The sequence below is a fragment of the Asparagus officinalis genome, chromosome 1, assembly GCF_001876935.1.
Source record: "Asparagus officinalis chromosome 1, Aspof.V1, whole genome shotgun sequence".
Classification (NCBI taxonomy): Eukaryota; Viridiplantae; Streptophyta; class Magnoliopsida; order Asparagales; family Asparagaceae; genus Asparagus; species Asparagus officinalis.
The window spans coordinates 22,038,837-22,053,395 of NC_033794.1; the positions used below are offsets into that span (position 1 = coordinate 22,038,837).

Below are 14,559 nucleotides of genomic sequence, written 5' to 3' on the forward strand. Positions count from 1 at the left end.
TAGACCCTAATGCCACTAGGAAAGAATCCTAGAGGGGGTGAATAGGGTTTATGCTAATCTAATCCGATTTAATACCAATTAAAAACTTATTAACAAATATCCTGGGTGAATAGGGTTTATGCTAATCTAATCCGATTTAATACCAATTAAAAACTTATTAACAAATATCCTATCAAATTAGATATGCAACACTTAATAAAACTTATTAACAAATATCCTATCAAATTAGATATGCAACACTTAATATGCAAGGATATGAAACTAAGAGTGATATAAACACAAAGCAATATAAATAAGATAGTGGACAATATAAACAAAGAGTAATTTATAATAATGACAAGAATGTAATGAACACTAAGCACAAATAAAACGCCAAAGAAAACTCAAACGCAAGCAAATGATCACGGAGTTCGGACCTTTTATCCTACATCTCCGCTTCCCACTCCTGGGGAGAAATCCACTACACAACCAGGTTTTCAACGCTCACCCGAATAACGTATATACCTCACACTTGGTTTTCTACCTTATCGAAAACTTTACAATCAACACTCTTATAATCCCACTCTACACCCTCTAAGTGTTGGTCTCTAGCCCGTGTCTCCCTAAAGAGCTCAGATTTATAACCTCTCCCTAGGCTTTACTACCGACGCTATTCCTCTTGGGACGACCACGTCTCTCATCACACACTCCTCTCGGTGTACAAGTGTATTATAAAGTGTATCCTCACAATGAAGGCTCAAATACAAATTTTGTTCTCTAATATAAGGATGAGAACTAAGTGTAAGCTCACTCTCTAAGTCACAATCTCACAACCCCAATTATACTATGTATGAAAATACAATAAGCTCAATGGTTGTGTGTGTAAACAAAGAGTATAAATAAAAACAAATATAAATTCAATGTAAAATATAGCTTATGGAGTTATAATCAAAACAATAATTAGCTAGAGATTGAGTTTAAGGAAAACTTCTCTAATACAAGAGAGATGGAGATGTGAAATTAAAAGCTCAAACCCAAGTTGATCTCCTCTTCTTGTGAAACAATCTTCACAAAACTAATTTTGTAAACAAACACTTAAACACACTTAAACCATACTTTAAAACCTGTTTAGAAACTCTCTTAGTTAGGGGGGAATGATAAATGCAATGGGGTATATAAAAGGTAGAAGAAAACAACCCAAGAAAACCCCAAAATCCCACTAAAAACAAAACTAGAAACTAGCCGTTACTTTACAACGGTAACATAGGCGGTCGACCACAGCGCCATGGCCGATCGGCCGAAAAACAAAAAACTAGCCGTTACTTTACAACGGTAACATAGGCGGTCGACCACAGCGCCATGGCCGATCGGCCGATCAACTGCAAAAGGCTGAACAATAGAGCAAAGTCTCTGGACAATTCCGATCGACCACAGCGATACACGTGGTCGACCGTGAACTGATATTTCTGATACTCAGGCTGAAAACTAAAAAATCTGATTTTTAAACTTGATTTAAAAATAGTAAACAAATTCCAAAAAAAATGTAAAACTTTGGAAAATGATTATAAACATATAAATGAACATGAATTACAAAAATAATTTTTCAAATATCACTTCCCATTTGTAAAATATCATCATTTTACAAAAATGTCCAAAACATGAAAATATGATATACATGAAATTTGATGTTTTGACATAAACCAAGTTTTGAAACTTTATAAAATAATTTTATAGAATTGATAAAAGATATAAATTGTTGTTGTTATGTCTATAAACAAGAAATACAATATTTTCTCAAAATTATTTTATTCATTCTTTCAAAACCAATGAACATGAATTCATACCAAACACATATAAACATGAAACAAAAATGTATTTTCCAATTATATTCAATTGTTTCATATTTAAACTTGAAACCTATAAAACCAAAACATGTATGTATATATATAACTATATATACATAATATGAAATTTGATGTTTTGACATAAACCAAAACTTGAAACCTATAAAACCAAAAAGTATCTAACACACATAATATGAACTCCTAAACTATTTTTTTTTGGTCAATGAATTCAATTTTATTCATTACCCAAATATGAAAAAAATTATGTACATCAAAACATCCAGACCATAGTCTAGGAATCAACTAGTAAGAAAATTACAATCTCTCAATTTTCTCTTTTATGTATACAGGGATTTTGTCATTCAAGATTTTTGAAAGTATAGAGATCTTGATATTGCGAAATAGAACTGCAGGAGCTCTAGACTTTTGCTGGAAGATCCGTTGATTCCTCTCAATCCTAATCGCATACACTGTAGCAGATAAAGCTAGCCTCTTCAATTTCTTCATGAACCCCTTTCCCCTTAGCCTATTGCTGTACCAGTCGATGTTATTTTCCCAACTACATGACCTCCATTTGTATTCTAGCTAGTTCATCATATTGTTCCACACCTCAACAGAATATTGACATTCAAATAGGAGATGCTGACAGGTTTCATTGCGCTGATTTGAACACAAGACACATACATTTGTGTTCAGTATTCCCAAATGACATAACCTATCCTGTGTTAATAGCTTTGCATGAATAGCTAGCCAAAGTATAAAAGAGTGCTTGGGGAAATTCCAACTGTCCCAGACAGTGTCTGACCAGTGCACCTTAGGAGAATGCTGTGCAATTTCTTTGTAAATAGAGGATATAATGATTTTGCCCCCAGAACAGCATTTGTTGATTGCATTATGCAGATTATAAAACATTCCCAAATTTACTTATGAGAGTATCTCTCACCTTGAGAAGTTGTTTCCACATCCATGAGTTGTTCACCCTCACTTAAACTTGCCAGATATTATGCTGTTTCTGGTAATTTTCATGAACCCATTTTATCCACAACAAATCTTTCTTTAAATGTATCAGCCATAAAAGCTTAGTAGCAGCTGCAAGATTCTAGTTCCTTGCCGAAAACACACCAAGTCCTCCCTATTTTTTATCTTTACAGATAGTCTCTCATGACACAAGATGCATTTTATGATTCCAAAGGAACTTGGAACATAAAATGTTAATTTTCTCTAGGATTTTCATAAGTAGGATGTAGATGCTTGTCCAGAATATTTGAATCCCCAAGATAACAGATTTAATCAGCTATAATCTACCAGCATAAGAAAGATTTTTGCTCTTCTGCCATCTTTGAAACTGATCAGTGATTTTATTGATCAGAGGGGAACATTCCAGAGAGGATAGTCTTTTAGATATTAAAGGCATTCCCAAGTATCTTACTGGTAAAACCCCCTCAAGAAAATTCAAAACAGTGCAAATCTGCTGCTTTAATCTATCATCAATGCCACTAAAATATACAGAGCATTTGTTTGGGTTAACTTCTAACCCAGAAACTTGACTGAACTCCTGAAGACAATCATATAGCTTTGCAATAGAATATATGTTAGCTTTTCCAAATAGAAGCAAATCATCAGCAAAGAAGATGTGAGTGATATTTAACTTGGAGCATTTGGGATGATGTTTGAATAGACTGTCATTTTTAAGAGTGTTTAACCTTCTTGACAAATACTCCATTCCAAGAAAAAAAAGATAAGGAGAGAGGGGATCACCTTGTCTCAAGCCTCTAGCCCCCCTAAAATATCCATGAAGTGTTCCATTCAAGGATAGAGAAAACTTTGTAGAGGTAATACACTCCATGATCCATATTATCATTCTATTAGGAAACCCCAACCCAGATAGCATAGATTCAATGAAACTCCAGCTAATAGTATCAAATGCTTTCCTTTGATCAATGTTTAGAGTAGCTCTAGGTGAGGTCTGTTTTCTGACATAATGCTTTACAAGTTCATGTGCCAATAATATATTACTAGAGATACTTTTACCTCTGACAAAAGCACTTTGCCCTTCACCAATCAACAAACCCAAAACTTCTTGAATTCTGCTAGCAATAATTTTTGAAATTATTTTATATACACAGTTGCAGCAGGAAATTGGCCTAAAGTCTGAAGGTGTTTTAGGATTGTGTATCTTTGGCACCAATGTAATAGATGTAGAGTTGAAAGTTCCAAGAAGTTTACCAGACTTGAAGAATTCCTCAACATCTAGTTAAACATCTTCACTAATGATTTCCCAAGCAGCTTTGAAAAAGGAGGCATTATAACCATCTGGACCTGGGGCTCTTTCACTTGACATAAAGAAAACTGCATTTTTGATCTCCTTTCTAGAGACTGGAAGAACCAGGGAATTACTTTGAGCTGGAGATAAAATTGGTCCACTAGAAATTACTCCAGGGTCAGGAGTAGAGGTATGAGTAGCAACCCCTAGAAGTCTTTTGTAATATTCAGTGAATTCTGTAGCAATATCAGCCATGTCTGTGATCCTTTCACCATTCTCAGTATGTAATGACAACACTCTATTATGGTGCCTCTTAGCTTTCATAATGGAATGGAAAAATTGGGAACATTTATCACCATATAAATCCCATCTGATATTAGCTTTTTGTTTGTAGAAAGAAGTTTCACAATCAATTAGTCTGGTGTATTTTATTAAGCACTCCTTCTCCTTTGATATCAGCATTTGATTGAAAGGATGATTGTTCAACTGGTTTTGAGTATCGGTGAGTTCACATTTAGCTCTTATCACCTGCTCACTAATATTCATAAAATGCTTCTTGTTTAAAACTTTCAGGTTCTGCTTGAGTTTCCTAAGCTTAGTATGAAGCTTATACATGTGAAAACCTCTGACATCTTGTTCCCAGACAGTCTTGACAACAGAGGTAAAATCAGGATGATTTATCCACATACTAAAAAATTTGAATGGTCTTTTACCTTTAAAGTCATCTTCTCCAATTGTAATGAGACCTGGGGAATGATCAGAGCAGTTTGGAGCCAGGTAATCCACTTGACTGGAGGTGTAAGACTGGATCCATTCATCATTTATTAATACTCTATCTAGTCTACTCCAAATTCTAGAATCAGCCCCTTGTTTGTTGTTCCATGTGAAAAAACAACCAGTAGTTCAAATAAGTCAATTGACATATAGAAATAAAATTTATGAAGTCTTCAGTATCATAATCAGAGACAAGAGTACCCCCTAGCTTTTCTTCATTGTTGATTATTGCATTAAAATCACCCCCAATGATCCAGGGACAGGTAACATTTTGCTTGAAAGAAAGTAAATCATGCCAAAGCTTCTTTCTATCTTCCAGATTATTCATAGCATAAACTACAGTAATAATGCATGATAACTTGCCATCCTTGGAGTTGACATAACATGATATGAATTGATCAGAAGATGATATACATTGAATGGAGAGCATGCCATTATCCCACAGAATCCAACTTCTTCCCTTATTTGCTTGCTGAGAGTTAGAGTACCAACTCCAATTTTTAACCATTCTCCCTGCAATCCATTGCATTTTATTGCCTGCAACTTTAGTTTCTAATAGAGCTATGAAAGAAAGATGGAAATCATGAACAAATTGCTTAACAATCATGTGTTTTGAGGATTTATTCAATCCTCTAATGTTCCAAATGGCAAGTTGCATTATTGGGATAAACCACCTCTATCCAAGTTAGAAGGGTCAAGATCATGTACTTGACAGTTCAATAAAGAGAATTGAGATGCCTGAATATAGGAAGATGCCAGGTTTGCCTTGTCTCCAATATTAACCCTTTTTGCAGCATTTTCTCTATTAACACTTGAAAAACCAGAGACATTTATAGTAGGGGAGGTAATATTTGCCAAACCCATATAGTTACTCCTGGAAACATGCACAGAGACTTCCCCAGAGCTGGTTACTGTTGGTGCATGTTTATGAGGCAGATTCTTTCCAGAATTTCCATTTTCTTTTCCAGCAGAATCTTGAGTTGTAATAGGTTCTTGTATTTGCTCCTTAACAGTTTGAGCATGTATATTTAACTCCTTTACAGAACCATTAGCCTTCTCCTGCATATTATTAGCATGTTCACCCGAAGCTAGTGCACTTGTCACCTGTTGCTTAGGAACCCACACTTTTTTCAAAATTTGCCTTCTACATTGCTTAGTCATATGCCCAACTATATTACAATTTTTACACCATCTTGGTTTGAGTTCATACACTATCTTTTGGTTATAGCACTTCCCATCAGGTCCTTGGACAACAATCTGATTAGGGAGAGGTTCTTTTAGAGGCAATTTAATTTCAATCAAAACTCTAGCATAAGATAATCTTTCTCTTGTGGCAGTCAGCTTATCTGTAGTAATAGCAATACCAACAGTGCTAGCAATCTTACTGATACCAGAGGAGCTCCATAAATTCAATTTTAGATTTGGCAACTGAATCCACATAGGATAAGTATAATTTTAAATTTTCTCAATTTTAGTATCAAGAGACCAAGGTTTTAAAACAAAAGGTCTTGATCCAAAGAACCATGGCCCAGCCTCTAGAATCTCATTGATTTGATGCTCCGATTGAAACTCAAAGAGAAATAATCCTTGTTTTATTAAAAGGACTTTAGGTATAGAGAATTTCCCCCAAATTTTATTGACATAGGTTTCCATAGATTTGAATTTAACGTTCAAACCAATGACATGCCCTATCAGTGCAAATTTCCAATAATCCTCACCTTCCTTCCATTCATCCATAGAGAAAGAAACAGCGTTTGCTTGAGATGGTTTGATAAAGTTCAGTTCTAATCCATTACCATGTTTCCTATTGTCAGCAAATAAACTAGCGAATGTTTTTTTATTTTCAGGAACTTTATTTTCCAAATTTGCATCAGCCTTTTGTTTTTCCATTCCAGAGTCACTACCAGTCTCCACAACAACTGAAACCAAATCATCAGCATTTTCAGATCTAACAACTTGAGGAGAATCAACCTTAAGATTTGAATCATTTTCAATCACATTAGAGCTCAAACATCCATTTCGATTATGATGGATATTATGATCAATCAGATCAGGATCTAAATCTTCTTCAACCTCATCAGACCAGAGAAAGGAGTTTGGAGATTTACCTAGATGACGAGAAATCAGCTTGCCAGAGTCCAGCCTGGGAGTTTGAGGATCGCTTAATGGATTTGATTTTGCTAAGATTTCCTCCATCAACATCTTCTTCCTTGCTCCTTTAGGTCCAGTGCTTTAATGGATTTGATTTTGCTAAGATTTCCTCCATCAACATCTTCTTCCTTGCTCCTTTAGGTCCAGTGCTCTCCATTTCCATCTGAGGAATCAATCTTCTTCCTTGCTCCTTTAGGTCCAGTGCTCTCCATTTCCATCTGAGGAATCACTGTTTCATTGCATTCAACCTCATCTCTGGAGGAGGAAGATCCAGCTCCCAGCGACGAAGTAGCTGAAGGATAGAGAAAGATAGAATCCCTCAGCCCTCTATTTTGGACTCCATTGCTACTAGATTTCTTCTTCTTCGCCATTGAAAACCAGGCGGGGGAGCACGATAGCAGGGAGAGATTCGCCTGCTAAAGTGCGCCAAACAGACCGCCTAAACTAGATTACCCAAGCTATAGGTCTTCAATAAGCTCGACTTGGTACACTTGCGGATAAAGCTTGAACTAGGATCTTGACTTGAATTGCATTGTTTCATACCGATATTCCTCCAACCTCCATTGGATATGATCGTGAAAGCTCGATTCCATCCAACCTCTAACTAATTGTTTGCTTAAAATAAATAAGAAAATACAAGCACGAGATAAACAATATTAGTTGTAAATTGTTTGTTAAAACATCATCAAAACAAAAAGGCCAACAATTGATACAATGAAGCGAAGTTTATAACATTTTACTCTTATAATCTGGTCGGCTAGGGTGTTCCCCCAATGGATTCTATGCATGTTAGTAATTTTTTTATATGAAGAGTCAAGGTTTGAAATATTGGATATTAGGGAAATATCATATGGCCAAAACTCATATTGGGTTACGGATATAGGGGAAATACTGGGGATATGTAGTAACTATAAGAATGTCATACTGGATGGTATGCATATATAATATAATGTCTAAAAATGTAATCTAAACACATTAGTGAAATATAAGCATATGAAAACGTAAATAGTCTATGTTTAGGATCACCAACAAATTGTAGAAACTTACTTGGGGGGAAAAGTCAATTAGGATTTTGCTAAAAGAGTTTATATGGCTAGAATTTTTGCTAAAAGAACATTAAAGAAATTTTGTAGAAGCAAAATGTTTTTCAAAATGTTATATAATAGGATAACAGCTAACATATCAGTTGATATGTCAGTCATGTCAGAAATATATTGCTAGAATTGCCAAAATGGATATTGGGACCATATTATACTGCAGCAAGGCTTATAAAAGGATATATTGGCTGATCTATCAGGAATATTTAGAACAATGCGAAGAGTCCACGATAACTACAAGTTATGCCTTAATTGAGTGATCAGAAACTAGTGATTGCTTGTTTAAAGTGTATGAATTTTATCGCTACTTGAATATTCTTATTATGGGATGCCAGTATATTAACAATAAGAACTCCTTTCAATTATTTGCTATCTAGATTGGGCTATTTTTTTTCCTCATTTTCCGTGTAATATTTTGAGATACTGTGGTCCTGTGGTAAGTTCTTTGAATATCTCTTTTTTAACTTTTTTTTCCTTCTGAAAATGTCAGACATAATCTCACCTTTCAGCTTCCTCCTTTTTCATCCCGCCTGAGGTTTTCAGTCATTGTAAAAGGACCTTATTATCCTTGACAAAGGGTTGCATCTGGATAATATCTCAGTTTCTCATTTCCATCGATAACCTCTTGAAGGAAGTGCGTTTACCATACCGCTAGATGAGAGAACCAAGAGAGACAATAGAACATCGAGGTGAATCTTTAGAGTTCCCTGCATCAAGAGCAGGATCACAATTCTGTATAATCTATTGATGACAGAATCCTGCAAATTCCAAGGTCTGCTCTATTAGTAATCATCAAAAAATTGGGTTGCACTATAGATATTAGACTGTATGAAGGTTTCAAGCCTAATTAAAGTCCTTGTTGGTTGGGCTCTAATTAGGCATTACAAGAGCCAATCACGCATATAACTTGTATTCCTGTTCAGCACATGGCATTGTTTCCTACTCATCCCATTAAGGGGGAAGCTCAACTTGGCTATCTTCTCTTACCATCACCACTTTTGTATATATACTCGACTTCTCCTTTGCCTTTCAACTCAAAGCCACAACACAGTTTTGGCAATCTGCTACCTACATATCTCTTCCTTGTTTGTATTGAGTTCGTGATGACTCAAATCAGTTGAGAAGCAGGATTGGGTTTGGACTCTAATTAGGATTAGTTATACTATCCTAATTAGCATTGAATTGAAGGAATTAATTGAATTGGGAAATCCAATTAGGATTCAAGTTAGAGTTCTAATAGGATTGAGCAACAATCTTTATATATATTGTATCAATCCATAGGTTTTAAAAAAAAAAAGAGATCTATATTCTATCATTGTTAGGAGTGTGTAGTTTTAACCTCTTGTAATCTCTTCTCAAAAGAAATAAGATCTTCCCCCTTCTCCCCGTATATATATATATATATATTGTATCAATCCATGGGTTTAAAAAATAAGAAAAAGGATAGATCAATATCCCACCATTGTTAAGGGTGTGTAGTTTCAACCTCTTATAATCTCTTCTCAAAAGAAATAAGATCTTTCCCCTTCTCCCTGTGGACGTACACGGATCATCTTGATCGCGTGGAACCACGTTAAATCTTGTTGGTTGTTGTTTGTCTTGATTGCTTGGTAGATTCAGGGTTTCTTAATTGTTTAAATTTTATCTTCCGCAACTTGCATAATCCAACAGTTGCTAACAATCTCTATTCGATCCCGTCATGATTAACTCCAAGAAGTTCTTACAAATGGTCAAGAAATGGCAAAAGATGGCCATTTTGGGAAGAAGAAGGATCATGTTGTTGTTCTCTGATACCACTTGCTATGCTCTGATACCACTTGTTGTGAGCGGAAGCCACTTGTTGTGCATCGAGGAACCAAATCAAACACCGAGAGAGAAGGCAACTCAAATCAAACAATAGTACGCACAAACTCAAACACAAAGTTTAACATGGTTTGGCAAATTACCTACGTCCACGGGGCAAGAAGGAGAGGGGTTTTCACTATAGAGAAAGAGAGTACAAAATAGAGATTACAAGATCACTCAAACTAACCTCTCAAACAAAACCCTCAAATCTCTCACAAAACCCTCAAACAATTTGCTCAGAAAAGAACTCTCTTTTCTGTGCTCAAAACTCTCCTTCAAGCTACCCTAAAAGTAATCAATATGATCCAATAAACCCTAAACAAATCGTGTTCCTATTTATATAAAATAGGAAACCTAAACAGTGCAGGAAACTGAATCAGGCCCAGACCCGACTCGAGGTCGATCGTCGAACCCATCGCGATCGACCGGATCCAACGACCGAAACCAAAAAGCACTACAGGGTTTTGCCGGTCGATCACCGCGCCACTTGCGGTCGATCGTGCAGCATCCAAAATGTTTTCTGCTTCAAAAAATCCAAACTTCGTCGCTGTGTTGCCAATTCTACAATTCTCCACCTCGGCGAAGTCTTCCCAAAACTGAGCCGACACCAACCAAACCAAATGTCCCACTTGCTACGTTCAGTACGAAGTGAAACGAAATCACAACAACGGACTCAATCCACAATAAGTCGAGACCCAAATGAGAATGCGAACATTCTCCAAACGTCGGTATCTACCGATCAAATCGGCTGTATCATAAATAACTACCTACGTATCCTCTTGCTAAAGGAATCAAGTCTTCACGTAGTTCCCCAAATGACCTCCAAAGGTCCTCAATCAAATATAAAATTTCTCAACTCTTCACAAATAAATATGCGGCTGATAGCTCTCTAAATGGCCCCAAAGTGAAACAAATCAAACACCTCCACCTGAGGTGAACCAATGGCCGTATCCAAATTATATTTACCAGGTGCATTCGAATCAACCAAATCATCATCTGCACTCAAATCCAAATGATCCCCTAATTGTGTCATCTCACCTGGAATCCCAAAAGATACAGTATGATCTTGAGTATGTGGAGTAATCTCTACCCAGTGTGGAGTAGCATCACTCTCCACCCGCTGTGATACATCTAAGGTCTGTCCAAAACACTCCACCTGCTGAGAGTCAATTAGCTCCATCATCGAAGCCTCAATCGAAGTGACACTACTAGACCAAACATCTAATGGAGTTTTACCTTCAATACCAGCAGTCGACAACCTATGACCAAGATGACCTAAATATGTCGAAGCCTCAACACCAGAATCAATGCTCGGCATCAAACGCCGGTCCTCCTCCAGCAAGGAACAGCTCACCAAATCTGCCATCTCATCTTGTTGTCCTAAGATTTTTTTTCCACCGAAGTGTCTCAAAATACCATGAACTCAGCTCAAATGCAGAAACAGGTCCCTCTTGTACCTCCCACTAAATTCAGAATAAAGTACCTTCACCTTTCTGCCAATCTCACACTTTTTTAATCTGTTGGAGACTACTAGGACTTTATCCAATCGGGATTTGGTTGCAACCCAAGCATGCTTAGAATAGCCACCAACAAAGAAAACCAAACATCTATTACCTCCCAATGATGCCTCCTTAGAAGGCCCCCAAATACCCACATGAACTCCATCGAAAAGACCCTTCGTGTGGTGAATAGAGGTGTCAAACTTCACATTGGTCTTCTTGCTCACATCAAAATATTCACTAGACTTCAAATTGTAGGTCGATGCATTCTTTTCCAAATCAATACTGGAATGACCAAGCCTCAAATGTCGTAGTCTAGTCAAATTAATAGAAATCGTCAGCTCTCCACCTGTCACCGTATTCCCAATCAAACAGTACAGGTTATTCTTCCTGACGCCCTTCATCAAAATATGAGATTCTTCCATAATCTTGAGAATCGTGTCCTTGATACGAACTCTAAAACCCTCTCCAACCAAAGCTCCAATCGAGATCAAGTTCTTCCTCAAAGAAGGAATATATCTCACGCCATGTAACTCTCTAACTGTCCTGTCATACATCTTGATGCGAATTCTTCCTATCCTAAGGATCTGACATGCACGGTTATCACCCATGTACACCACACCACTCTCCAGCTTCTCAAAACTAGCGAACCATTCCCTTCTAGGGCACACATGATAAGTCACACCACTATCCAACATCCACTCAGATTCCTCCGAATAGCAATATGCGGGACCGATAGAAAGTGAATAAACAGATGAGTCAAAAAGATTACCATACGATATAATGATGTTTTCTTCTGATGATGATTGCTTCCATTTTCCCTTCTGCTTATTCTTCATCCAATCACAGAGCTTTGGACAATCTTTCTTCCAGTGACCATTCTTTTTATACCAAGCATACTGATCTTTGCCAACTGTAGGATGCCTTACTCTAGACTGTGACTTTCTATTCTTTCGGTTTGGATTCTTCCCTCTTGCGACCAATGCCTCTGCTGTTGTCTCACTTGTAGACTCCTTATCTTTCTTTCGAAGTTGATAATTCACAAGTGCAATGGTGACCTCACTATACGAAAGGGACGCCTTCCCATTAATTAGGATAAGAACAAAGGTCTCATATTTCTCACCTGGCAAGGAACTCAACAATAACAAAGTTTTGTCCTCATCCTCTATCATCACATTCACATTCGTCAAATTCGCAAGAACCTTCGTGTAGTGGTTCATGTGATCACCAATGGAGGTTCCCTTCTACAATTGGAAGTGATAAAGCCTCTTCTTGAAATGCAAGTGATTTTTCACACTCTTGATCATATACTTGCTCTCAATGATCTCCTAAATCTTCTTAGCCGAAGTCTTATTCATCACATCATACTTTAAATCTTGAGTCAAACAAGACCTAATCACACAACACGCTATTCTGTTCATCTTCTTTCAAACCTTCTCCTCAATATCATCTGGCTTGCTATTCAATTCCAAAGTATCTCCAAATTTTACGCGTTCAGCGCATCCAAAACCTCATATCTCCATAATCTAAAATTGTTCGTGTCATTAAACTTCTCCACATCTATCTTCATAGAATGGATATTCAAATTTTGAATAGTCTTCACGTCAGAAGCACCACCCTTAACACCCGAAGTACCTTCTTTTCTAGTCATCTTCCTCAACACACCAATAACCAATGCGAAACAAACTGAAGAAGAGATCCAAAACTGAGAAAAGATAGAATATTTACCAAAAAATCCAACATTTAACTCCAAACGAAGCCCTAGCCGAACTTCCAAAGTGATCTACTCCTCTAAATAGCTCAAGCGTAGCCCGAGCTCTGATACCACTTGTTGTGCTCTAATACCACTTGTTGTGAGCGGAAGCCACTTGTTGTGCGTCGAGGAACCAAACCAAACACCGAGAGATAAGGCAACTCAAATCAAACAATAATAACACAAACTCAAACACAAAGTTTAACGTGGTTCGGCAAATTGCCTATATCCACGGGGCAAGAAGGGGAGGGATTTTTACTATAGAGAAAGAGAGTACAAAATAGAGATTACAAGATCACTCAAACTAACCTCTCAAACAAAACCCTCAAATCTCTCAAAAAACCCTCAAACAATTTGCTCAGAAAAGAACTGCTCAGAAAAGAACTCTCTTTTCTGTACTCAAAACTCTCTTTCTAGCTACCCCAATAGTGATCAATATGATCCAATAAACCATAAACAAATTATGTTCCTATTTATATAAAACAGGAAACCCAAACAGTGCAGGAAACCGAAGTAGGCCCAGACCCGACTCGCGGTCGACCGCCGAACCCATCGCGGTCGATCGGATCCAACGACCGAAACCAAAAAACACTAAAGGTTTTGTCGGTCGACCGCTGCGTCACTTGCGGTCGACCGTACAACATCTAAAATGTTCACTGCTTCAAAAAATCTGAACTTCGTTGTTGTGTAGCCAATTCTACACATGTCAACAAGAACCAGTGATGATGCTTGCTCCATCAGACAATTGCAACCCATCAATTGCGAATAGAGGCCATCCTATTTGTGTGTTCCTTGATGGGAAGAGATTCATGATCCCTCTCAGTTGTCTGAGCCATAGTCTCTTAAGAGAGCTCTTCAGATTATCTGAAGAAGAGTATGGCTTGCCAAGCAATGGCCCAATCACTTTGCCTTGTGATGCCTCTTGCAAGGAACATATCATCTCTCTAGTTCGGTGCGAGGCATATATGGACGCAGAGGAGCCTGGTAGATGCTCAAGGTCTCCTACATCGTTGCGGCAACAAAATCGGCAACTGTGCTTGTCTGTGTCTGTTTATGATTTCTGACTGTGTTTTTTTTCCTTCCTTTATTTTTTTCTTTTCGTTTGCAATTTCATCTATGTACATATATCTTTATTAATTGTTGTTGGGTCAAATTTTGAACCAAGACATGTTCAACTTTGGTATGAAGTATGATTCTTAATGAATTTCCCCCTTTTCTGCATCTAGAGACTAACTTGGGAAATTTACACGTTTGACAAAATTGCTAAGGTAAAAAGATTGATGAATACTTAATGGAACACATGGAGTTAAGTACATGACAATTTTTAAGCACCAAAAGAGCACCCATAGCCTTC

The 14,559-nt window shown here is 37.1% G+C and overlaps 2 protein-coding genes across 2 annotated transcripts; one reads left to right on the forward strand and one right to left on the reverse strand.

The window, feature by feature from the left end:
- On the reverse strand, nucleotides 3,118–6,300 carry LOC109831820. The gene is made up of 4 exons (XM_020399269.1): nucleotides 5,535–6,300; nucleotides 4,983–5,421; nucleotides 4,084–4,876; nucleotides 3,118–3,999 (listed from the first exon to the last, which is right to left on the reverse strand). Exons 1-4 carry the CDS (start codon nucleotides 6,298–6,300, stop codon nucleotides 3,118–3,120), a joined length of 2,880 nt encoding a protein of 959 aa, XP_020254858.1.
- Nucleotides 9,808–14,269, forward strand: LOC109831828 (auxin-responsive protein SAUR68-like). Its single transcript, XM_020399280.1, has 2 exons — nucleotides 9,808–9,884; nucleotides 13,897–14,269. The coding sequence occupies exons 1-2, from the start codon at nucleotides 9,808–9,810 to the stop codon at nucleotides 14,267–14,269; spliced, it is 450 nt and encodes a 149-aa protein (XP_020254869.1).